This window comes from Phoca vitulina, unplaced genomic scaffold (genome assembly GCF_004348235.1).
Source record: "Phoca vitulina isolate PV1807 unplaced genomic scaffold, GSC_HSeal_1.0 scaffold18, whole genome shotgun sequence".
In the NCBI taxonomy this organism is placed as follows: domain Eukaryota; kingdom Metazoa; phylum Chordata; class Mammalia; order Carnivora; family Phocidae; genus Phoca; species Phoca vitulina.
In genome coordinates, this window is record NW_022589721.1 from 23,816,167 (window position 1) to 23,843,799 (window position 27,633).

A 27,633-nucleotide genomic window follows, 5' to 3' on the forward strand; every position below is an offset into this window, starting at 1 on the left:
AATTCCACAAAAGTATCTCCCATTCTGTAGAGGTATAAGTAACAACAATTGCACAGCGCTTCTGGGATTATGAAATGCTTTTTAAATAGTATCTCCTTTGCTCTTAGAGTGAAGAACATTAAGGGCTACAGTGATTTAGTTTGAGCACTGTTTCTCAAAGTGCCAGCATTACATCAGCTAGGGTGTTTGCTTATAAAATGAGGTGCCCGAGCCCCACCCCAGACCTGAGAGAGAGACTCTCTGGGGGATGGTGACCTGGGGATCTGCATTTTCACCTCCTTCCTAGTTATTCCAAAGCACTCCAGAGTTCAGTCATGTAGGAAACCTAAGGCTCAATGATATAGCATCAAGCATATGGGATTTTAAGAATGAAATCCTGAATGTGAAAACAGATGCCGACATTTATTAGCTATACGATCTGTGAGTCTCTCAAACATCCCCAGCACCTCATATCCATCACCTACCTCACAGAGCTGTGGTGTGGATTAAATAAAGTCATACATATGAAACTGTTTATGAACGTACAGTGATATAAAAATGTTACTAATTGTAACCACTACCATAAAGTATCAAGTGTACCAATGAACCTTACAAAACTTCCCAGGTGAAAAAGAACCTGACACATAACACGTAAAAACAGTTCAAGAGTTATCTCTGCAACAAAACCTTCATTTTCTACTTTCCATTAGATACGTGAAACAAAAACTGAAAACTGACAGGTGGCTCTTGCCTCAATGGTGCTTTACTTCCCCTTTCCCTCAAACAGACTGTTGCACGCGAGACTTCAATCCCACCTCTCAGCCCCGCTGCCCGCTGCTGCTCTAATTCTAGAATAGAATAGAAGAGGCCCAATTACCTTTAAATTCTGAAAAACAAAAGCAAACTCTGAGTTTTTAATGTGTGGAGCACTGTCCCTTCAAGGTAAAGAAATATAACACCAGGCCCAGGGCGCCTGGGTGGCTCAGTCAGTTAAATGACTGCCTTCGGCTCAGGTCATGATCTCAGGTCCTGGGATAGAGCCCCACATCGGGGTCCCTGCTCAGTGGGGAGCCTGCTTCTCTCTCTCCCTCTGCCGTGCCCCCCCTGCTTGTGCTCTAAGTATAAAAATCTTTTTAAAAAATTTAAAAAACATAAAAAATAAAAAGAAATAACACCAGGCCCTCCTAGACTTTGATTCCCTCTTCCTTTTCAAAGCAGGTTTCCTGTCACTGGCTGGCTTCGCACTGTCTCACCAGTAAGAAAGAAGGGTCCTGGGAGAAAATCCAGGCTGACTGGGACCCAGGGAGTCTTCAGAAAGGGATCAAGTGGTAAAGATTCACAATACCATGAATATGGATAAAACCAATGAGGTTTATGTTGTAAAAACCTCCAGAGTAAAAAATTCCCGAAAGTTATGGTTTCTGTAGGCTTATGGTTGAAATAGTTCGACATTATGAGGCTTTTTATTGTTATATTATGGTCCTGAATCTTTCTTATATTTGTTTAGAATTGACCTCCTTTACTCATGTAGTCACTGCTTACAGAATACTTTTCATAATCCTAATAAAATCATTTGATGGTTCCATTCAACTGAAATGATACAGCATAGAATTCTGCTTTATGATGCACCAAGTGTGACTAAGCATTCAAGAGGAATAACAACCTGTTTTGCTCATTAAACGTGAGAAATTTAATACTGAACTGGCAATCATTTTTGTGTATCATGTGAACTACAGTGCACTACAGTGAAAAGCAAAGATGGCCCGTGACCTCAAGAAGTCTCCATACAAATATTACTGTGCCCGCGTAATTTTGTGTTTAAACACAAAATAATCGAGCAATGAGCAAATTATCTTTTATGTTAGGGAAGTTATACTATAAATTAAATCTCTGTGAGTCCAAGATGTTATAGTACACTGAAATTTGCATTTAAAAATATTCCAGCAGGAGCGCCTGTGTGGCTCAGTCATTAGGCATCTGCCTTCAGTTCAGGTCATGATCCCAGGGTCCTGGGATCGGGCCCCGCATCGGGCTCCCTGCTCCGTGGGACCCCTGCTTCTCCCTCTCCCACTCCCCCTGCTTGTGTTCCCTCTCTCGCTGTGTCTCTGTCAAATAAATAAATAAAATCTTAAAAATAAATAAATAAATAAATAAATAAAATATTCCAGCCTTCAAGAGGCGCTGGCTGCTCAGTCAGCAGAACATGCGAATCTTGATCTCGGGGTCGTGAGTTCAAGCCCCGTGCTGTGCCTAGAGCTTACTTAAAAAAAATAAAAAGAAGCCTGTCTTTAAAAAAAAAAAATCCCAGCATTCTTAGGAGCTACAGTAACATCAAGTAGGTCTAAGCTGAGAAAAGAGAGCAAATAACTGCTTTATTTTCATTATAAGAGATACTGTAAGAAATACACAAAAGTAATAAAGATATCTGTGAAACTAGAAATGTAATCACACTGTATTAAGGGAAAAGAGCTAGTTTTCGTAGAAGTGTTTTTATGGTATTATATTTGTAAAAACATAAGTATCACAGAACTGTGACTATCTACAAGTGTAAAGAAAAAGCTTTGCAAGACTATATATCAAAATGTTAATAGTGGTTTATTTCAAAAATAGTGAGATCATGTGATTTCCTTATTTTGCTTTAAATTTTCCTGTGTTTGCTGAATTTTATTTACTGTGAGCATGTTGTACATTCATTAAAAAAATTAAAAAGTAAACATCCCAAGACAATAAAAAAATGAAAGCCAAGATCTTTGGCAAAGAAATAAAGCTGCTATTTTCATGTGACTGCACCCCCCTGACACGCATGCTCTCTTTATTGTAAAAATACTGTAACCAGTATTTGAAAGCAAGATTGCCAGTAAGCAAAATGAGATCTTCCCATTTCTAATATGCAATATGTATTTTCTTTGTACTATTCACATTTTGAAGCATTTTCTTACAGATATTTTTTCTATACATATGCACATGTACATATACACACCTGAGAGCATTTAGAAGACCTTCTACACTATTTGGAGGTTGGTCCTTAAGAACTTTGATACAACCTTTCATCTAAGGAGAAAAGGAAACAGAAAAGGTAAAAATGTTTGTTTTCCTATATAACACTCATTATCTCAAAACAGTAGTACTTAAATTAGCACAACTATGGAACTCATGAGAAATTACTTTCTCAAAATGTCAAAATCATTTTTCTTAAAAGAGGGAAAAAAATCTACCCAAATGTTATTTTCAGTTTCTCTGTGAAACAAAACTTTTTAAGAACCGATTCGGTCAAACAAAAGCACCACGCACACGAATGAGAAAACGAAGGGTTGGCTAAGGGACGACTTCCCGGAACAGGTGCGGAGCAGCTTTTGAGAAGACGGAATGGACACGCTGCCAAGGAACAGAGGAGCCTCTCCAAGGTAGACAAACACCTTGACAAAAATAATAAAGCTCATCACACGCGGAGGACAGAATTTTGCAAGGCTGAAATGACTAGCGTAGGGGCGTTTACAGAGGGCCTCACAAGCCAAGGAACACTCAGTTGTAACTAATGGGGTAGGGACTTGTTACAGGCTATAAAAAGGGAACAACTTAGCAAAGGTGGTATGTAAGGATGATGAGCCTGACGATTGTGAAAATGTAGAGTGTAGTAGAAACAGCACAGGCTTGGAGCGCCTGGATGGCTCAGTCAGTTGAGTGTCCTCCTCTTGATTTTGGTTCAGGTCATGGTCTCGGGATCCTGGAATCAAGCCCTGCATTGGGCTCTGTGCTCAGTGTGGAGTCTGCTTGGGATTCTCTCTCCCTCTACCCAATCCCCTTCTAGAGCGCACGCTCTCTCTAAATAAATAAAATCAAAAGAAAGAAAGAAAAAAAAGTAGAAAAGAAAAGGCGAGCACAGGCTTTGGAAGCCATGGAGATGTAGGTTCAAAATCCCGCTCCACAATTCACTAGAGATTATACTATGTAATTTCCCTAAATTTTAGATTCTCTATTAGTACAGAGGAAATAACATCTACATCTTAGGAGTATTTTCAGAGGTAAGTGGGAAACAAGCATAAAATTCCTGAGACACAGTAATCAATAAATGTTAACTCATTTATCTTCACAGAGGATGGACATGAATAAAAAAAGGTAGGGAGGCTGGTTAGCAATCAGTAATCTAGACACGAAATGCTGAGAGCCTGAGCTAGCTATGAAAAGGAAACTGGAAGACAATTCTCACCAAATACTGGTTATAATTCTGATGAACAGGGTCAGGAAAGAAATTACAAAACAGAGAAACCAGGAACCTGCTTTATTCCTAATATGAACTTCTATAGAGACAGGCAAAGTGGGAACCCAGACTAGAGCCACAAATTATTATGATTACGAAGGAGGAGAAAATCTGTATTATATAGTCTTTTTTCACTAGGAGCACCTCTACTGACTTTCTATATACATCTGGAAATAAATCTTTTGTTTGAAATGGCCTTTGGTCAAAGAACGAAAGGAAATTTCTTATGTCTAATCATTTATTTATATTGCCAAATATGCAGGACTGCTGAGGAGCAAGAGGGACAAGGAGGCATGCTAGAAGACTGAGGCTGTCCTCCGGTCATTCTACTCCACCGTGTATGGCTATAAAAAACCCAACACAAGACAAAAGGCAACAGAAGCCCACCATTATCAGAAACTATAAAACTGAGGTCTGTGACAGAGTGCAACCTGCAGCTCTTTTAAATAAACGCCTACGAGGGGCGCCTGGGTGGCTCAGTCGGTTAAGCAGCTGCCTTCGGCTCAGGTCATGATCCCAGGGTGCTGGGATCGAGCCCCACGTCGGGTTCCCTGCTCAGCGGGGAGCCTGCTTCTCCCTCTGCCTGCCGCTCTGCCTACTTCTGCTCTCTCTGTCAAAATAATAATAATAATAAAAAAAAACTTAAAAAAAATAAACGCCTATGAGTTCCACTTATGGAAATGGTTTGGAATTAAATAAAGCAATATAACTTACATCAATCTTTGAAGTTTTGGCAAATGCTCCCACTGGATGTACGTGGTCATAGAGTATTATGACACCCACCATTACCCTCAAGCAGAATGACACCGTCTCTTCATTTGTAAATCTGCTTCTGTATTCCCTGGAGGGTAGAAAAGATATGGATGGATGAGGCACATCACTACTTAATGAGCTGATTCAACATTCAGTTGATGCTGAAGGATGTATCCTGTTGATCTTTAAAAGGAATGCTAACATTATGCCCCCCCTTTCTCCATGGTGAGATTCCCAGAGAACTGAGGTGGGTGCAGCAGTTATTACGTACGTATTCTGATCTCTATATGCACCCTCCTTGGCGTATCACCCCTTCTGTTTGGCAGGGATGAGGCAAATTTAGAGAAATCAAGTAACCCCCAAAGTAATGGTTTCAGGATAGGTGCTTTGTAAAGGTTGTTCCCACCAATATGATGAAAAAAGCCACTAGCTTAACAGAGCAATATGCTTGCTATTTAGAAGCTAACTTAATCTAAGCACTCACATTATTATATTACTGGATTCTAATTCTACTAAAATTCACTCATATTCTTCTCTCATTTGGGAAAAAGGGAAATAGAACTTTCATCTATATATAAGGCAGCATGGCATAGCAGAAAGCATCCAGAACCAGGATAGGGCATCCAGGACATGTGTGGTTGACTGGCCACTGGGCATTAAAGTCCCTTCACTTCCCAGGACCTCACTCCCCTAAATGACAACGATAATGAATAGTTGCCCTCCTACTTCGTAAGGTTTTCCAATAAGATGATGTGTAAATACTGCTTTGGAAAATGAAAAGCTCCACAAAAACAAAAGTTATCTAATAAAACCATGTTATTTAGGAATCCAGGAGAGATTCTTTCTGCCTGCTGATAAGAAATCCAGCCAGACAATACTGTGGTATATATGATAAATGGCTTGAAAGTGAAGGGAAACCCAGCAGAGAATTCAGATTAGTGTTGGAAAAACTAACTAACTAAGTAAATAAATGAATGAATAAAGACTGAACTAATACTGAGAGAAAGGGATAAGTAGAAGAGTAACTCTCGTCCTCTAGCAAAAAGGCAAGGTTCTTACTGGAAAGGAGAGAGAATGCTGATGAGAAGCATAACCAAAACAGCAAAGCTCTTCCCTATCTCCATAAGAGCACCACAAAATTCCCCATTCTGAAGAGTCTAATAAGGGAGTCTGACTGGCCTTAGGGACCTGAAAACCCACTGTACTTTCTACTTAACCAGAAGTTACATTAAGCTCCAAATTATTTTAATATTGTTCATATATGTAACATTGGATACTTCAGATATACTTATTTTCTGCCTTCCAAATAAGACCTGTTCATATCTAGACAACTGTTTCAAGAGGATTGTTAAAGTGAAAAAGAATCAGCTAATACTCACGGTGTTTCGAGCATGACTCTGCATACACTAGCCATGGTGCTTAGACAATCTGTGGTATTTTCTATTGGTAAATTTTTATTCTGTAAAAGTGTATGGAGGAAAAAAAGTGAAAGTAATAGTTATTACTTAAGTATAATTTAAAACTTAACAATGTGAAAACTGACAACTTTAAATGTTGGTTCCTACTCCTAATTTTGTAAAAAAATGGACTAGATTCTAGATACTGTTCTAAGCTCTAGGGATATGGCTATGAGCAAGAGAAGCAAGACCCTGCTCTCCTGAGAGTCATTTACATTGTAGCTGAGTAGAAACAACCATTACATGCAGACAGGGCCTCACAGGCCATGAGGTAGGGGGATTTTATCCTAAGGAGACTGGAAAGTCACTGGAAACATTTTAAACAGAGAAAGAAGGGCATGTGGTTTTTAAAAAGAAGATTACTTGGCTGCTCTTTGGAGAAAGGACTATAGCGGGGGCAAGAGCAGAAGTAGTAAGACCAGTAGGAACACGAATGCCATAATCCAGGTATGAGGTGAGAGGGCAGTGGGCCGATCTGGAGAGGTAGAGCAAGAGAGGAACTAAGTTTTCAGATTCAGGGTCTATTGTGGAGGGAGAGTCAATAATACTGTCTCACAGAGGAGATATAAGAAGTTAGATAAAGAAAGGAATTCAGGATGATAACCCCTAAAAGTTACTTGCCTTTACAGTGGTATTATTAAGACAGAAAAGACTGGAGAAAGGGCAGGGTTGGGAGAAAACACCCAAGACTTTGGTTCGGCCACGATACCACTGAGGTGTTGACTATACATCCAAAGGGAAGCGGCCGATAGGCAGGCAGATGTGTGCATGTGGGCCTTGGGGAAGGGACAGGACGCAGCGCGCATGCGCTCAGAGATGGCAACGTCACAGGGCCTGCGGAGGTCACCATGGCTGTAGACAGGAAGAAGAATAACACGAAGAGTAACCAGCTATCTAGGCAACACTTACTCACCTCTGATACAAATTTTGTCGTGGCATCACTTAAGGTTTTCAGCATTGGGGTTGCCTCAGCATAAAACAAAGACATTCGATTTGCCAATTCATTATTTACTTCATTTTCTCCTTCTGCCTATGTGGAAAATAAGAGCATGAGATATCAGTTCATAAACTGTTAAATATGATAACATTTATAAAAGAAGGGCCTAGGCAGAGTGCCTGCTTCGCTAATGCTTGTTAAATTACTCTATTAAATACTCTTAAATTATATTTTAGACCCTTATGTACATATAATACTTAAATATTCTTTAAAAACAGGTTAAAAATGATATTAAGCTATTTTTCAGGAAGATTAACCTCTTTTAAGATACGGTAAATAATATTAAGCAATTGAGTAAAACCTGAATGGGCTGCCTACTGTAACAAGGGATTGCTCTAAATGCTATGGAAGACAGGAAGATGACGAAGACGCTGCCTCAGCCTCCGTTTCAGGAACACACAGGTACCCACAACATGCTAAGAGGCGATGACCAAAAAACGAGGTGAGAGGAAGATTACACTAGACTGGAAGAAACTAAAATGGACTCTGAAGACTTAGCCTTTGCAGGTGATAATGGGCAGGTACGCATGGCATTCCAACCAGTCAGGGGAGAAGAGCATGTTTTCAAGTGGCCTAGAGTGTAATCCAGTGTGTTCAGTGTAACAAGGGGCAACGGCCGGCGGACAGCAAGGTTGGGAAGGAAGGCTGGGGTCAGACTGCAGAGTGTCTTAGCTGCTAGCTTAAGTTCTTATTTTTCTTCTGCATGTGACAGGGGGCCCCTGAGCATGTTAGAAGAAAGGAACAACAATTAAGAATTTTCTAAAGCAAACTGACTGATGGTGTCAGACAGAGTGTGCCAAACAGGAAAGAGACCATAGGTCAAAAAATGAGTTCTCCTACAGAATGCCTGCCAAAGAGAGTGAGAATGAGGCTCTCAACTGGAATAGAAGAACTGAGATGAAAAGGGGGGTGAGGAAGAGATGTGAAAGGTATTTCACTTGACAACAGTTGGATGTACCTGTGATTACTGAGGGTGAAAGGGCAAAGGGGATTTTACGGTCTTTGGCCTTGAGTGGTAGCAGGATGGCTATACTGGAGGACTGACTGGGTGTTACATGTTTTGATTTGATTTGATTTGATTTGATTTGATTTGATTTTACATGGTGGGTATGAAAAAGACAAATGATAAGGTCAATCTCACAACAGGAACTGGTCTATGCAAAACCAAAGTAATGTAAAATAACAGATGCTTCATGGAAGAGAAATCCTTTTCCTACCAAGGCCTGTCTTACAACAGCCACTTTAGGAAATACCGATTCAATGAAAAAAGAAAAAAAAAAGACCAGTCGCTCCTTTGGCATTTTCTTTAACCTCTTATGCCACTTACCACTCCTTACACATTTATGTAGTCTTTATTAAACTATCTAGTTGAGGCTATAAGGCTGATCCTAGAAATTTCCCCATTTTTCACACCAATTAGCACAATGTAGGTCCTCAAAATCCCTGAAGAAAAAGAGAATATTTTCTTTCTATTTAAGGTTTTACTTATGGTATTTGACTCCCTGGAGGTAGAAAAGGGTAAAGACAAGGAGAAATCAAGGGAAACCAAGCCTAAGTAAACCAGAAGAGCGATTTTGTAGCCAAGGAACAGGCACAGGAGTGCTCACGGCCCATGACCTTGCTCTCCCCTCTTGCCAACATTAGTATCCTTTCATTCCAGGTCAACTTCTCTCCAGGATTCTTCCATTCTAAGACTATGGGGTCAAAAAACTCACAACCACGAATTCACAAAGTTTTTGTGCAATTTAAATGAGAATACACATGGGGCACCTGACCAGCCTGGTCAGGAGAGCGTGCGACTCTTGATGTCAGGGTTGTGAAGTCGAGCCCCATGTGGGGTGTACAAATTACTTAAAAATAAAATCTTTTAAAAAAATTAAAAAAATAAAAACAAGAATACACACAGAAATTTTGTAAGTATCAATGTTGTATGGACAGATAGCAATTTTACTGAAGGAAGGAGTCATGGGGACTAAAGGGACTCAGTGGAAGGGCAGGCCAGCATTGCGTGTGGTCTGCAGCATCCGCCCTTTCTTCTCACAGCTACAGCCCGCAGTGGGGTACCAACTTTACCATCAGCTTTAACTTCACTTGAATGGACGAGCACATGAACAAGCAAATTAACGGCTATCATTACTATACCCCTGATTCAAAGCTTTAACTTACTGGAACGTTATTAATCCTCATACGACTCAACGTTCTTCTGTAATAGCTGAAATCATTCTGTATGGCGGGATTTGTCATCTAAAGAAGACATTATAAAAGAAAAATGTATTATGCACACTAAATGATAGTGTAAAAATTAAGTGAAAAATCTCCTAAATACAGTTTTAACTAGTTAAGTGACACCCCCTAATTTGTAATACCAATTTAAGAACTAAAACTGGCATCACCCAAGATAGCTTTTGTACCTAAATCACATAACATTGTACTTAGTCCTTCTGAACACAGTAGATGAACCACGTAGACTGTTTCATAGAACTAAAACTGGCATCACCCAAGATAGCTTTTTGTACCTAAATCACAAAACACTGTACTTAGTCCTTCTGAACACAGTAGATGAACCACGTAGACTGTTTCATAGTCATGATCCGTATACTTCCCTTCTTCTTTTCAATAATTTTAGGTTAATATATTAAAAGGTTGTTTCCCAAAAACTAGTATTACCAAATAAACAAAAACAAGAAGAAATATGTAGGGACTTGTTTTGAATTATTACAATAAAAATATGTGTATATGGTCAACAGGGCAATCTTCAGACTAAAATTTATATACAAATCCTTTCTGCTCAAAGTATTAATAAAAGAGAATAATTTCTGGGCGCCTAGGTGACTCGGTTGGTTAAGCAACTGCCTTCGGCTCAGGTCATGATCCTGGAGTCCCAGGATCGAGTCCCACATTGGGCTCCCTGCTCAGTGGGGAGTCCGCTTCTCCCTCTGACCTTCTCCACTCTCATGCTCTCTCTCTCTTGCATTCTCTCTCTCAAATAAATAAAAATCTTAAAAAAAGAGAGAGAGAGAATAGTTTCCTATTATGCAATCATAAAAGGCTGTAATTAGGAATCCACCTCTTCCATTTATCAGATAAGGTCCCCAAGGTCTTGGAAAGTTGAAGGACCTGTCTCACACCTGGTTACTGTGACAGAGCCTCAAGTGGATCAGGTCTCCTCACATGAAAGTTACTACTTGTTTCTTTACACTCAGTCCTTCCAACAATGGGGCGGGGGGGGGGGGGGGGATGCAGGGAAATAGGAAGATAGATAGACAGATGAGGAAGAAGGAAGGCAGGCAGGCAGGAAGAAAGGAAGGAAATATCTTAATGTCTTTATATGAAGGGATGTTGAAAATTAGGGATGAGCAGAAAAGAAAAAATAATATTAGAAAAGGTCAATATTGTTCCAGAGATATTTTAAAAATGAAGCTAAACGAAAACTGAGTGTTGAGTAATTTGCTATTTGCTACACGTGTAATACATCAAAAGACCTGCCATAACTTTTAAATCTAGTTTTCCACGTTTCGCTAAGGACCAACAGATACCACGTAAACACACTGTGACAAGGTCTCCAGGGATTTCCTCCTGTGCTCACTGAAAGGCTCACAACATCCATGCACCTCAGGGCCAGCACAAAGTCCTACCTTGAGCTCATCGAATCGGAGTGTGAAATGAAGAATCTCTGCAAACTGTTTGGCAAGAGCCTGCTCTCGCTCTAGATGCTGCGTGGGAGAGTATGGGGTACTTGTCAAGGCTCCCAGAAGACCTCTTAGTGCTGCTTCTAAAGAAAGGAAGATTAAAATATTAAGCTGTAGTTCACTGATTTTTATTTAAAAATGAGCAATTTATAAATGTTTGATTTTAGTTCCCATAAAAATAAGGTCTCTTCAAAAGCCAGATTATCTAAATATAATCACTGAAACTGAATAGTGTTTAAAAGAATAAAAACCTTAAAGGGACCAATTCAGTTTTATAATTCCATAAACCCAAATTCAAAATAACACAGAATATGAATCTGAATTAAATACTGATCATCAAACAGCAAATTTTATATTATTTTCACCATTCTACACAGTGTTGATTTTTATGAACCGGTAAGGGTTACCTACAGCTGAGTAACTTTTTCAATGGCATCATGTCCACACAGTCAAATCTCTACATGGCTGGGAATAAATTACCAACTTCTCATACTTTGAATATGTTGCTTATTTATAAACACAAATTGCTTTCTTTCAGATACTAAAGGAAACAAAGTATTTGGTTTAATAATTAGCTTCCTGAGTGTCTTAGAGCTTGGCATCTTAGAATCACAATATAAATATTCTAATTCATTACATAAGTAAATGGTCCCTTCGAAATAAGTGCTCTCTTTGGAATGCTAGACTAATATATACTGTGTTTAAAAATGGGAATATTGATATTTCACTTCAAAAAAAAAATCAAAGAAATCAAACTAATTCATTCACAGATTTCAGAATCAGAAAAAAAAATGCCAGATTCTATTCAAAGAAAACAGGAGCTTATGGTAGTAGATGGTGATCTGACATTAATGAAAAAATGTCAGATTATTAAGTAAATATTTATGAATAATAAATCTGTCAGATCAACAACCCTTAATTTAAAAAAATACCAGCTCGCTATTTATGAAGACCCTACTATGAACTAACATCCCTACTATGCACGTGACTTAGTCTCTTATTTAACTTTCACCATCAACTAGGACATGAGCATTGATGGGTACACACTGAGTTTCAAAGATTTTAGACCCCCAAGGGTACAGCTAGTAAATGCCAGATGTTTCTAACTCTACAGCCCTATTCTTTCCACCTTAATACATAATAAACTGCTTCTCAAATAAAGCAACAGTCTACCTAGCTTTCTGTAACCTTATGAAACATGAATCTATGGATTACTACATAGTAGGTACTTCTTACATGTCTAATATGTGCTGGTACTGAGCTAGACACTACACAGACGTTATTTGTCACCTACACAGTAACTCCAAACGATAGTTCTTATCTTTTTTTTTTTATAGCAAGTCAGAAAATGTCTTGATTGTCTACCCTGTGCCATGCACTGGGGTAACACAGATGAAAGCAGACATGCTCCCTATGCCCACATGGAGCATGATTATACAGAGAAGAAAGACAAATTATTAGTTGTGATGTGTGTTAAGAAGTACATGATACAATGAAAAAACATAAAAATAGAACCTCACCTAGTTGAAGGCTCAGGAAAAGACCTCTCTGAGTAAGTGACATTTGGGCTGAGGCTGAAGTGTGCACTAAGGATGAGCAAGAGTTTGCAAGCAGGGTAGTGAGCCAGATCCTGAACTGAGAAGAGCATGACATAGCAGAGGAATGGCAAGAAGACCAATACAGGTAGAAAAGAGAGCACAAGGAAGAGAGTAACCCAAGACTAGAACAATACGCATATAATTTATGTGCCATATCCAGTATTCTGATCTTGTCATCCTTAATGTCCCTGGAGAAACTACTTGAGCAGGGTAGTGATGTCATCAGATTAACACTTATAAAAACTCCATGTTATCTGCTAGGTGTAGAATGGATTGCAGGAGTATGGATAGCTTACAGAAGTGCAAGAGTGGATGTGAAGGTCAATTAAGAGGAAAAACACATTTTAGCTCTTTTGAAAAATGGTTTACTCATCTCCCAAGATTCATTCCATCCGTCAGTATTAATATAAGTGGAAAGCAAAGTTTGAGAGACATGAGTACAGTAAAAACTGTTAAAACACACACACCAATACTGTTACAGGCTGCTAAAGAAAAAAAGAAATTTGCATTTCCTAAATTTTAACAAGTCTCAGGGTAAATTTAACATTCAAGGTGCTCTACCACTTTGGGAGATGGCAGCCCCCCCCCCCCATCCCCACCCCTCGCCCCCGCCCAAGGAGTGCAGTCCAGTCACTTGGCTGAGTTGGGATGGCCAGTAACCATGTTGGAGAACTTCTGTTCTGGCTGAAGCCCTCAAGGGCAAATCTGTGAAAAAAGGGGATCTCAAGACAATGGCACTGCTTATCTGCCTTTGGGGCACCTAGACCAGCCTCTCATCTTGGGAGCCTCTGTGGATACAAAACAGTCCTACTAGTCTATAATGCCCTGTGTCAAGAAAGAAATCAGAGACAGAAGATCCCAAAAGATGGCTCAGGTCTCTGGCTGAGTTGGAAAGAAAGGGAGGTCAAGGACGAGATGATGTAGGGATTGGTCTTCCTGATGGAGCTCCTAAAATAAAACCATGTGATTAGGATTCTTAGGAAAGGTGATAAGAAGAAATTAACAGTCTACTAAGCCCTAAATTCTAGAAGAAATTAGCTGGTAGATCACTGCACAAGGTTACAAGGAAGAGACCAACTGGGAGAAATAATAAAGACAGATTAGTCCACAAAGTAGAACAATAAGGGGAAACCAGTGGATGCCTAGTTTAAGAGGAGGCCCCTGTGGAAAGTTCCCCTTTAGAGACAAGCATTTATCAACACTGCCATCCACACCTAAATCAAAGACTCATATCGGAACTTAAATCCTCAGAAGAAAACACAAAAGATGTGGACTGTGGGTGACTTAACACAGCCAAGAAACATGACCACACTCACTGTGGGCAATCTAGCCCACTGAAAACAAGCCAACGTGATAGACAGACCTACCCATTATGACCCCAGGGGATGATCCCTATTAATAAGCCCCTGGAACAGGAAGAAGGCTGAGGAAAGACAAAGGAGTCTGTTACGGTCTGATCATACAACCTTCACTGAGGTACCTCAACGAGGAAGGCCTTGGACTGAAACAAGCAAGTACAGGATATTTCCTAGGCCAGCAACATTAACCTTGTCAACAAAGATCAGTATATCTTCCAAATTAGTCAAGTGATCCCTTCCCTGCATCTCTACAAGTTTGCAAACTGGCAAGGGATCAGGGTCCCTCTTCTGGAGTACACACCACAGAGTATCCGTGGTGCTGAGGCCAAGCACCCTCTCCTCGGGATTGCAAGATTCTGAGGGACCACACGTATCTTAACAGTTAGGTGGTTCTTTGTGGACTATTTGTAATGTTTATCCTCACCTGTAGCTCAAGTAGGAAGAAAAGAGACAAAAGGTTTAGTGGATATAAACCAGATGGCTCACCAGACTCCGAAGTCCAGATAGGGTACTGAAACTCAGAGAATTTAAGTCATATGATCAAGACCACACAACTAATACATGGTAAACATCAGATTTCAAATAGGAAGCTATGCCTCCAAAGCCTAAAATCCATTATTATTGCTTCTCCTAAATACCCAATACATATCTGATACATCAGATGTGTGTATTAATTTTTTTTAAAGATTTTATTTATTTGACAGAGAGAGGGAGAGAAAGAGAGAGAGATCACAAGCAGGGGGAGAAGCAGAGGGAGAGGGAGAAGCAGACTCCTTGCTGAGCAGGGAGCCTGACATGGGGCTCAATCCCAGGACCCTGGGATCACGACCTGAGCTGAAGGCAGATGCTTAACCAACTGAGCCACCCAGGCGACCCCAGATGTGTGTATTCATTAATTCATCCCTCACTCACTCAAGAAACAGTGAGTTCCTAGCATACGTAAACAAGGATATGTTACTGTCAACAAGGAAAACTGGAAACATTACTAACCAGGTTACAGGCGAAGAGATGAGAAGTAAACTGTCCTATATTAAATTTGTACTTTGCTCATAACTTTACAGAAGTCCCTAGAGTAATCAAAGTTCCAGGCTCCCACATGACGGTATGAAAAATGATCGCTTCTTGCTATTACCTATGTTATAATACCACTCTGCTGAAATGGAACACACACCACTAGCCTGATTTAATTGATAGTTAAAACAGAAGAAAACATGTAAGCGTGACTGGTTTGGCCTATTTTATAATTATTCTTTTTTATTTAAGTGGCAAATGCTAAGAGACCAAGATGAGTCTGAGTAGGCCTGAGCACCATCTAAAGCAATGTAACTTCAAATGTGCAGCTAGGAACTAGCAGCGCATGAAGGAATCAAAATAACCACGATTAAAAGACTTCAGTTCAATGAGGTTACAAAACTACAGACTACAGAGTACTTGATCAAAAGGTCAGCAGCGTGAAAGAACTTGACTGTCCCTATTGAGAAAGTAAGCTACAATTCTTATTTCTAGTAAGAAAAGGATAATTTATCCCAACACTTCTATCTCAACAATCTGTACCTTTAACAGTCCTTCATCTAAGGAAAAACAGCAGTTCTCTTAGTTTTTAAAAAATTGAACTTCAGCTTTCAAGTAGGTTGCAGACCCAAGTGGCCCAGTAGCTAATACGAAGGTATGGAGAGCCAGATAGGAAAAACTAGGAAGTGACAGGGACCTACTGCAAACTGGAAAGCACAAGCCCTACACCAATGGACACAGAGAAGCTTTGCAGAGATCACTCCAGCCAACTGAGATGTAGACTGACCAATCAACTACCTAAGCTACTGATTTTTCCCAAGGCATCTGGAGACTTAAAAACAACAAAACACAGAACCCAAATAATTACCAATTTTTAAAACCTGGCCAACTTATGTCTTTCAAATTACTCCAACAGCTAACTGCCTAAATCTTACCTGCTCTGCCTCCTCCTCCTTCAAAATAAAGGGAATTCCAATTTTGCTGACTCACTGTATAGAAGGTATAATTCTGATCTCTGAGTAATTATTCCCATGCCAGGAAAAAAGCTAATGGTTTTGAATGCTTTTTGTTATTTAATAACTCCCTAGATAACTTTGAGCACATCATCAACTTGCTATTTTCTCATCTTGTACCATTTTAGATACATGAACTGACCATAATCAGCAATGATTTTTAAGAACACAAAAATCTAAATAACCCAAAGGCCTGACGATTAGTTCCCACATATGGGACAGGATTTGCTGTATAGCTGGAGAGAAGTTCTACCAAGTGTTTCTCATACTAGGACCCTTTAGGCTACCAAAAAAAAAAAAAAAAAAATTCAGACATTTCCTTGTGGAAGTTATAATTTATTGGGGAAATGGTCTAAATAAATTAAAGACCTGGGTTGATAGGGATGATAATCTTACAGTCTAACAAGATTGCTGTACCTATGTAGCATACAAATTTAGCAAGGTGAACATAAGATACTCTACATTAATTCCTTATCAATAAATGTCTTTTTCACTAGGGAAGTCATAATTACAAAACTTTCAACTTACCTAACCTCTGAGAAAATTCATAAAATGTCTTTAATTTGCCTACTAGTGGGACAACTGCACCCCAAGCCTTCTCTTGCAACTTCTCATCTGCTGGATGCTGGATTGCCTTCAAAATCCAAAGAATAAAAATAGTTAGAGTTTTAAAAATCAAAACAGTATTATTTTTACATTAAAATATAGGTTTCGGCAAACATAGGAAACCCTGGTATACTCAATAAAATATGACCAGTCTTTCAAACCATTAGGCAATCTTGTGAATATAGAGGGTCACTCCCAATGAAAGGTATTTTCTTGCTTTCATCTTTCTTTTGCTTCTCTTAATCTTTTATGGAACTTAATGCTTTTTTTTTTCAACAATCTGGTCTGTTTTCTCTAACATCTTCAAACAAGCTAAACATGCTATCTGAAAGTTGAAACTCATAACCAAGATGGGGGAGTGTATGGGGGTTCTTCTTATAAACATTATCAGGAAGTATCGACATGTTTAGATTTTCCAAAGGCACTAGTACTCTGACTCCATCCACACTAAACTGAAAAACAAGAAAGCAAAATAAAACTGAAACCAGACAGATTTAGGGAATGCTCTGAATAAATAAGATACAAATTAAACAAATGGGCTATATATTATTTATACAATGTGCCTTATAAGCTTGCCACTACATGCAAATTTTCTTGATTTTTTTATATAAAACTTTTTTTTTAAAAGATTGTATTCATTTATTTGCGAGAGAGAGACAAATAAGAGCATGAGCAGGGGGAGGGGCAGAGGGAGGACAAGCAGTCACCCCACTCAGCAGGGAGCCCAACGGCGGGGCTCGATCCCAGGACCCCAAGATCACGACCTGAGCCTAAGTCAAAAGCTCAACCAACTGAGCCACCCAGGCGCCCCAAATGATATTCAAACACAGTAGGATTCTGAAGTGAATCCCATTTAAGTGACTACCTAGAATTTTAATATTAAAGAAAATCTGACATTACATATAACAATTCTTCTTTCACATTAATACGAATACTTCAAAGGGACTGTGATACTACCCTGACAAATACGAAAAAGTTCTTTTAGTCTCAAGCCCCATCTCAGCAATGTTTTATATCAAGTGGTAAAAATCTGTTAATTATTCAGGAAATAAGCAAACAGATAAAAATTAAAATTTTCTTTTCTTTTCCTGAGAAGCATATCCAACTTTTCTTGCAAGATCTAAAAATTATTTTCCAAGTAAGAGCTCATTCTCATAGTATCAAAATGGTCTGGCAAACATTACCCACTTTCACAACTGAGTGAGTTAACTACTTCCCTGACCCTGCCCTGCCTGGATTTAGAACCGGGACACTGGCTGCTCTTTTATGACAACATGTTATGGTTCTCACTGTAATTCTGATTCCTTCTCCTTTCACATCAGTTTCACTATGTTAGGCGACATTTTTGGTACAGCACCCAGACAGCCCAACATGCAAAGGACGCTTAGTACAGGTCAGCGGTGAGACTGTCATGGAGCAGACATGGTAACTCTCAGTTTCAAAAGTGTTACAACTGGTACAGATCTATCAAAACAGTGGAGAGCTCTTATTTCCCTCACCAGTGGTTTATCCTAGAGAATAAGCTTTGTTTAATAGATTCTATACTAAATCAAATTTTATTCTATTTCAGTCATGTTTAATAAAATGCCATTTAAACAAAAATGTAAGTAATTCCACATCCTCAGCATAGGTTTTTACATTTACCTTGCTCTTGAATGATACTCTGTAAGAGAGTATTTTCTAAAATGTAATCTGGTACAGAAGTACAAACAATTTTACAGATCTCATTTTACAACTGGCCAAACTGACCTCCAAAAATGGCAACCATTTTATATTAGCATTTGTATTAAAACTACCTGTTCCTTCATAAACCAATATTGAGCTTTAACAATTTATCATATATAGTAAAACTGCTTGACAGTGATACGCATTTATTAGTAAATCTGAACATTTTTTTTCTATTGTCTGTGCTTTTTCATAGGTAGAATGGTTGTTCTACCAAGTTTAAGTCTTCCTATTGACAGTTACCATAGTTATATCTGTTCTCTGTATATTTGTATATAATCAGCTTTTATTTGTACCTTCCTTTCTTAAATTGTTTTCCTACTTTTCAGAAATATTTTCTGCTTATAGAGTTAAACCCAAACATCAATATGCATTCCTCAGTGAAAATTTCTTCAAATGCTTGAATAGTTACACACTTACCTTAATCTACAGATTTAAATGCTGTTTTAAGTCTTCTAGCTTACATATTTTTTATCTATTTTATTTACCTATTTCTCTGTCCTTAATTCCTTTACCAAAGAATTAATGAAGGTACCTTTATAGTAAGTCTCAAAGCCTGGTAAGGTGAATCTCTTACTATCTCTTGTGATTCTCCCCTTTCCTTTTAGTGTTATTTTTCTATGTAAACTTTAACTTTGTGACATTTATTTACTTTCCCGTGTGACCAACCATGGAATGCCACGAGTGCACTGAATGTGGCCACAGCACTAAACTGGGTGACCACAGGGTCCTACAGTGAACTCCAACCTTTGGTCACTGCATCTAAAGTTCCTGGTTTTACAGGAACTTTTACAAGTCCTCTTTAAAATGGCTCCTAAGTAAGGTTTCTATCATTTTACTGTCTTTTAGAAGATGACAACTACATTCAATTAAGTCAATATAAAGACTGTAGTGAGCCTTCCCACAAAGCAGAGAGAGTAACCCTTCACTTGGTTAAGTTTTTTTTAAAAAATCCTAAGGGCAATAGGTAAAAGTCTGTATCTCTATAGTTTTTTCTTTATTGTTTATGGGAGACAACTGTAACCAGCTGATCAGAATTCAACTGTAAAACAAATTTTAAAGATTTTAATGATATAATACTGAACAATTAAAATAATTTGTAGCACTGATAATCAATATGAAGACACTAAAACATTTTTAGAACAAATTGTGAATTGTTGTGACCTACAGGAAAAGAATTTGTCAATTAGTTAATTAAGATCCTGCTTATGATAATCATTTAAATCTTCCATTTCCACAAATGTTTGATTTTTCAAAATACGTTTAAATGTTTAGGACTTGAATTTCACTGGAAGGGTTACATGCCTTCATTTACTGAAATCTTAAGGTTTCACTTAAGCTAATGATATTGGCAAGATTCATCTAAGCTCTTGTATTTATTTCTTCAACAGTTACTGCTTCCTAAGCACTGTTTTAGGTGCTGATGACACACAAATCAGTAAGAAACCAGGTTTACCCTCCTCCTCAAGCTGGAGGTGGTGGGGGAGTTATCAACATTAAATTTCAATAAAAGAAATGTGTGCAAAGCACTGGGGCAGCCGAGTAAGGGGGAAGTAATTACTGGGATGTGGAGGAAGGAAAAATGTACGTGTGCAAGACTTTCAAGGAACAAACAGTCCAGGCCAGTAGAGGTAAAAAATGGAATTCACCTTATCTTTAATTTCCCTAAGCTAATGATATCACCAATGGCTAATCTAAACCAGAAACCCCGGAATCATTTAACTCCCCTTCTCCCTTGTATTAAACATCCAGTCAATCACCAAAACCTGTGGCCCCTTAGTCCAAAACTAAAACATCTTGAGTCATCTTCTGATGCCTACACTTAATTCTGCCTTCACTAATACTCCAAATGTCATTAGAGGAATGGAGCCGGATAAGGACCATAAAACCAACAGACTGCCCCTTGACAACCTCTGCACTGTTAGTTACGAGAAGCAGAAGGGTAGAAAAAAAAATGAAGAAGCAGGGCAATGCCCTTAAGAAATGCAGTAATGAGAAAGAGATAGGTCCAGAGGCTAGGGTGTTTCTTTGGGTGGTAGAGGACAACTGAGTATGTGTATATTCTGAGGGGAAGAAGTCAACAGAAGAAAAAACATAGAAGATGTAACTAAGAGAAGGAATAATTAAAATAGTAAAGTTCCAGAGGAAGATGCAGAACAAAGGTAGAGACGTTAGTCTTGGTAACAAGTAGAGACACAGTTTTTTCTGAAAAATAGAAGAAGTGGAATAAGAGATAGATAGAAACCTGGATGAGTTCAGAGGCTCAGGAGAAGAAAATCGAGAAGACCACACCAAAGACTGGCTCCATGGTGTAAAGTCATCGGACAGAGTTGGGGGAATCTAGACCGCAAGGATGACAGCAGCCTTTTCCCATGAGGTATGGGAGGAATGGAAAAAATAAGACTAGCAGGACCAAAGGCCGCAGAAAGTTATGTTCTCTCCTCTTCTCCAAAAGTATAAATAAGTATAAAAAGTATAAGTAGTCCCCCGCCATGGATACTGTAAATTTCAGGTGTGAGAGCAACCAAAAAATAAATAAAATTTTCTTTAACATACATAAATTACATATTCACAGAACATTGTTTTCCTTTTACCCTTGTATCACTACAACCACTTTTAAAATAATGCAAGTGATCGTTCTTTAAATATAATACTTAATATGCAATAGAGAATTCAAAAGTATGTACAAAAGAGAGATTAAGAAGAGGAGGGACGTAGTAAATTTTAGTTTATTGGAAAATGTTTAAACGTGCTTTACCTCTCGTATTTCATGGCCAGCTCCTCTATATGATTGCAAATCCTCCAAGATACCTTCTGCATCTTTTAATACTACATTCACCTGATTATAAATTTCCTTCTCAGACTCTGTAGGCTGGGCATCTAAATAGCAGGAAAGCACAAAAAAATTTACAGTCACATGATTTTTTTAGTACATGTATAACTCCAAGCAATGAACAATCTCAATTTCTAAAGATGGCTCACATTTTATTCAATGTTAACTTTGCACTTCTTAGAAAAGATTGATAATTTTTCCATACTTCTACATTTGAATAGCTAGCCTCAAGTTTGTAAATATCACAAAGGAGCAAGGGACCATCAAACATTACTATTTATCGTAAGTTACAAACCATGACTTGGTATATTAAATGAACTTGAGAACTGTAATTCAAAATTTAAATTGGGATAGTGTTAATAATCACTTTTACTACTATAGTAATCACTACCAGTAATGACTGTAAATGCATGAATAATGATTTATTTTAATGCAACAGAAATGGAAAGCCTACTAATATATCTTGTTCATCTATAGCTTAAGACTGAAACTACTTTATTTTCCTATAAAGTTCATTTTAATGACTTGAGTTTCAATATAAAATAAAAACTATTTTAAAAGAATACTTGTTAGTTGTTTCCCTTTTCTAGGGACCACTTTAAATTCTGTGCCAATGAACTTCTCTGCTGATGAGCATAAGCTCAAAACTCCTGTGCAGAGGAGTTCAAATTATGACACCATTTCAGAACAGCTAGGCTGCTGAAAACCAGATACTTGCAGCTATGATACTGTCACTGAAGTTTTGAAATACTAAAGCAAAAACGGGCTCCCCACAAACTTGGGACTGAGTGAGAGAAAAATGAAGGGAGAATTATAGTCCTAAAAAGCACAATCAGGAACACAAACATATGAGCATTTCCACCACCTGTGGTGTTAGCCACAGAGCATATGCTAATAGATGACTAAATCTGGATTTCTCTCTCCTAAATTTGAGGTAGCAGAAACCCTGTTTTTAATAACTTGGTCATTTGTTTCTTTTTTGTTTAATACAATTTTTTTTTTGAGAAAAATGGGCAATCTGTGTGAAATGGAGTTTTTCATAAATCTTTCCAATTAGACCACAATTGATGCTACAGATAAGGCATAAAGCACTAAAAATGATAAACGTTATGATCATCATAATGTTTCAGAGAGGAACTGTGTTGGCTGAATTCCTCCACACAAATATTTTTCTTACAGGGATAGGGGAGGCAGACCAAACCGATAGTATGAATTAAGAACATTTCTGATAAATCCCTTTGTCTACCCAATCATATAAAAACTAGTACTTAGACTTTTCTGCACCCACTTTACCTTCCCACAAATATACAATATATTTATTTCTTTCCTTTGAAAATTTAAACTTAGTTCACACATGAAACTAGGAGTCCAGATGCCTAAGAACTGTAAGTTTATTTCGCACATAGGGCAAGTCATAATTCAATTCCACCTATTAAAGCTGCAAACTAGTCAAAAATATACCAGTTTTTAAAAAATCAACAGAGTACCAAATTTTAACTTCAACATACTTAAACAGTACTATGGAAACAATAGATAACATTCATGTGCAAAGCCAACTTAAGAATTTGTGTTCTTGTATCTGTTCTCTTATTTTCCAAATCTCCTTTCAGAAATCTATTTTTTTAATAAAAATACTCCAGACAAAATAATTACACAAGAGGAGCCAAATTAAAAACACTCTGTGTCCAAAGCCATAAAGGTATTACTAGAAGCAAATATTGATACTGAAGCTAAATGATTTTTTAAAAATCAGGGTTTGTCATTTAGCAGTAATAATTTCTCACATTTAGCCAGACCACATTCTCCAAACTAAAAGACACACACTAAAAAAAAGTACACCTCATAACTTTTATACTTACACCAGATGCAATAGAGAAAAGTACTTTTTTAACATGCAAAACAGCAGTTTTATAATTTTTCATATGGAATTGTGAAACTACAGACATAACATCAATAGTAGACACATATCATAGTTTTAATTCATGAAGTGGGAATTCATGACAAAGGACAATATTTTGACTTATATATCAAAAGATACTTGTGAAGTTTGAAAATACTAAACTGTATTTTTGGTGTGGTGACCTAGCTGTTAACAGAAAAATGTGACACTGAGACTTACATACAGAAGAAACATTATCAAGTAGCTTTAAGTAGACCTTGGAAGTGGTTAATAATTATTAAAAGTTTAGTAAGTACCAAGAAATTTAAAAATAAAGGAGAAGATTCCAGTTCCCCCTAAGGGTGGAAAAAATACCCAGCACCACACTGATTAAACATTTTTAGACTGTCACAGGAAAGTCACATTTATAATTTTGAAAGCTGCTGAAGACTGCTGTAGAAATGAAGACAAACAGAAAGTAGCAGACAGGTAATAAGCACTACTTTACTGAGAGCAAGTCATGCAAAGGGGTGAAATACTAGGGAGGGAGAAAAGATTATAAAATAAAGCTTTTTTTTTCAAAAAATGGTATCATATAATACAACCAAGACTTGTCACTGTGATTTTTCATGGCAAAGAATGAAAAATTTTATTACTTGGAGAAAAAACTATCACTTAACCAGGTGACAAAAGGACATTCATTTGAATGCAAAATAAAGTAACTACTACTTAGAGCAAGAGTAGTGATTACTCATCAAGATTAGTTTTAATAGCTGTTCAAGGGAAATTAAAGCATGTTTCAGTTGCTCTTATTATTTGAAGGTAAAATTAAATAATTGTAATTTATACTGGTTTTCTATTAAAGAGTCACTGAAAATAATTGCTAAATTTCAATCTGAATTTTACACAATTTTATAAAAAATAGAAAAGGGGGCAAAGATCAGCTACAAAAAAAATAACAAAAAGAAAGTCACACAAAAACTGCAATTGTGATAAGGGGCCATTATGCTTTAGTCTTGCACTCACTCATTCGGTAAATATTTACTATCTATCTCCCTGAGTTTCATCGAGGCAGGGACCTCAGTGTATAGCACATACACTGCACAGGATGTAAACTCGTCCCAAGTAGATTTTCTATAACAAGTGTTTGGTGAATGAATGAGAAGGTAGAGATATAAATGCGCCTCCAGCATGAGTTAAAGGAAACTATTATGCATTTTTATCTCTGTATGACTATAATCCTCCATCATTTTAGAAAAATAAATACAAGAAAATGCCACCAGAATAAAGATATTTCAAAGTACAGGGCAAAAGCAACTGAAAATATGCAAGAAGTAAAATGGGAAAATAAAGTTAGACTAAAAGAGTGGATCTCAATAGTTTTACAAGATTGCGGGGGACAAGTCACACAGAAGACACAAGAATTAGAGGGAATGTATGACTAAATGGAAAGGCACTTTAACAAAGAATCAGAGAAAGTAAGATTCCATTCCTCATTTACAAACGACCACCTTTATTTACTCTCCTATTCTGGTCTACCTGGAGATAAGTCAAGTTAACTAACAGATACTGAACTTCTATCATTTACAAAGCACTGCGCAGGTTGGAAATGGACATAAAAATAAATAGAAGTGCCTCTTCTCCTAAGAACCACAATTTAATGGACTAATAGATACAGTAGTTACTCAGGCTAAAGATGTGCCATTAGAATGAGCTATAAATGCCATTATCAAATAAGAAATTCCATAAAGTAGAAGAGGCTATACTGCCCCCAATTCAGTGCTTTTTATATGCTGCTATTAGCATAACTGCTGTCAAATTTTATGGGGCAATTCTGGGTTTATATCTTAGTTGAACCATTATTCTTAAAATAAAATCATATAGGTACAATTTAAGAAAAAGGCCCTTTTTCTAGTACACCTCAAGAGTAGATAACAGTATTTTCATTGAACATAGAATGTCATTTCATGCCTTAAGGGCTTTGTAGATGCTGTTCCTTCCTTCTAACAATGTCCTTCACTACCTTACCCTGAAACATTCTAACTCACCCTCCACAACCCAACTCCAAGGTTACCATCAGAAAGTCTTCCATGATATCCCATCTACTAACTGCTAGGTATAGTTAATCCCCTGTGATCCACACTTTGAATGGTAAAGGATGTGTTTGTGTTTCTATCTTACTATATTGAGAACTCCCAAAAGGAAGGTGTTGTATCTTCGTTATCTCTGAATCCTCAGCATCTACTGGTTGGCATACAGGAGGCAAGCCATAAATGTCTGTTGAACTGAACTGAGAAACCATGTATGTACAGGCATGTAAACTAAAGGAGTCATGATTTAAAGACATCTTCATTCTGTAAACTACAGGATTCCATTAGATCACGTTTTATATGCATAAAAATACTTAATTTGTACACAACTTGATACAAAATGCCAGTATATCTATCTGTATGAAATTATTTCTCTAGCTGCCCAATCATGGAGATACAATGAGCTAGATTTAACCACTAAGAATAATGAAATAGGAGCGCCTGAGTGGCTCAGTCATTAAACGGTTGCCTTCGGCTCAGGTCATGATCCCAGGGTCCTGGGATCGAGCCCCACACGTCGGGCTCCCTGCTCAGCGGGAGCCTGCTTCTCCCTCTCCTCCCTGCTTGTGTTCTCTCTCGTTATCTCTGTCACTATCTCTCTCTCTCAAATAAATAAATAAATACTTTTCAAAAAAAAAAGAGAGGAATGAAGAAATGGTAAAGCCAAATTACTCTGGTAACCTGAATATTATTCTTCAACCAGAAACAAACAATGTAGTATTAAATATGCTACTTAATAAAAGAATGTGGCTTTATTCTCAGTAATCACAAGGAACTGGCAAATCAACTATATTGACAACTCCTAGTCTGCTATACAGCTGTTGAAGACAGGACCCATGCTTGGGCTAAAGTCATTGAAGTAGTCTAAGGATAAGATAAACTTTTACAAGTGCGTATTTCCAAAAAGAAGGAAATATGCAATAGATGAAACATAAAAACTGATTAAGAGAACTCTAAATGTTGGAATCAAAAGAAAACATTTAAAAACCTAGGTAAGAAGTAACACCGGGCAAACTCTGGCCAAGTATATGGCATATCCAGTGTCCAACTGAAAGTTCTACACTGGCTGATAAGGCCAACAAATATCACCTTTACTTACATCTGCCTTCAGTAAGTTAACGCTTCATGTATAGTTCTTCATTACTGGTTGTTATTGGTGGTGGTGTTAGCAATTTTAACCTATTCCTGCCACTAAATTAGCTATTTAAATTTTAAGGATAATGGTTCAAACCCCCAAAGACTGTAAAGCCAAGACCAAAGAGTATTTAAAATACTGCAGTAAATTCATGCTTCTCACTTGACCACAACATGATGCTAGGTTTACAAAAAGATCAAGTGCCAAGTCTTGAACAAGATCTTGACTGTATCAAAGCCAAGATTCTGCAAATGTAAGGACTTTGAGACAGAATAAAAAGGAGACAGAATAGCAGAAAAATACACAAGACCAGTTTGAAACAGATGCAAATAAACTAAAATACAGCTCTAATGTAAGCTGCCTCATCTGAAAGAAGAATCTTCAAGTCAGCAATCTGCTTAACATCCCCAAGCTGATTAAAATTCATGCTGAACATGCACTTAAAATGGCACTGTTAAATTGTTGAGAAGGGTCAAGAAAACTAATATTCATTTAATAACATCTTCCCCTAAAAACCCAACAATTTAATATGGTCCTGATATTCACATTACTCTTCTTTGCTAGCCTGTACACAGGACCCAAACTGTAACAGAACATTTCTAGGAATGTAATAAATAAAAAAAAAAAAAATCAGAGACCACAAATTATTCCATAAAATGGAGATAAGCTACAAATAGATTCATATGAACTGTCCTGGTTTAAAGAAAAAATATAGAAATTATTCATAAAATAGAATGAATTGTATAATATCACATAAACTGAAGTTGATGGAAAATGCAATGACTCACTGGGGATAGATTTTAAGGGATTTGTTTATTTTGTTTTTAAAACCAGAAAAGGTCTTAAATTTTAAGAATTTAAAAATCTGTTCAAATGTTTTAATCTCAGATAAAAATGCACGGGATCACACAACTTATAAACTTCTATCTCTTCACCCTTTCCTAACAATTTTCTAATAATGATCAGTTAAAACAGCAACATTCACAGTGAAACAACCAATTTAATATCATTGTTCTCAATTTGACAACCAGATAAGCTAAAGCAATACAGACAGCCAAAAAGCAAAAGCTTTCCAACATGCACAGGCGTCAATGACACTTACCTGCCACTCTTAGACCATATTACAATAGGTCATGCAACATAAAACAAACAGAAGGCAAATTACTTAAAGGTCTGTGAACCCATTATTTTTCTTTTTATTTAGAGTTAGAAAAAAAAAAGGATTCCTGAAATACATACAAAATAATGAATT

At 37.5% G+C, this 27,633-nt stretch overlaps 1 protein-coding gene across 12 annotated transcripts in view; it reads right to left on the reverse strand.

The window, feature by feature from the left end:
* Positions 1–27,633, reverse strand: part of CYRIB (CYFIP related Rac1 interactor B) — a 144,628-nt gene that overhangs the window by 3,615 nt on the left and 113,380 nt on the right. For 11 of the 12 annotated variants that reach the window (XM_032415854.1, XM_032415851.1, XM_032415855.1 and 8 more), the window contains 8 exons: positions 21,203–21,324; positions 16,642–16,747; positions 11,080–11,216; positions 9,611–9,688; positions 7,361–7,477; positions 6,370–6,449; positions 4,952–5,078; positions 2,960–3,030 (listed from right to left, as the gene is read on the reverse strand). In XM_032415854.1, coding sequence (XP_032271745.1) covers positions 2,960–3,030; positions 4,952–5,078; positions 6,370–6,449; positions 7,361–7,477; positions 9,611–9,688; positions 11,080–11,216; positions 16,642–16,747; positions 21,203–21,324 — 838 coding nt within the window. Of the gene's footprint in view, positions 1–2,959; positions 3,031–4,951; positions 5,079–6,369; positions 6,450–7,360; positions 7,478–9,610; positions 9,689–11,079; positions 11,217–16,641; positions 16,748–21,202; positions 21,325–27,633 lie in introns of those variants that run through there. The other variant, XM_032415863.1, reaches the window with a different exon arrangement.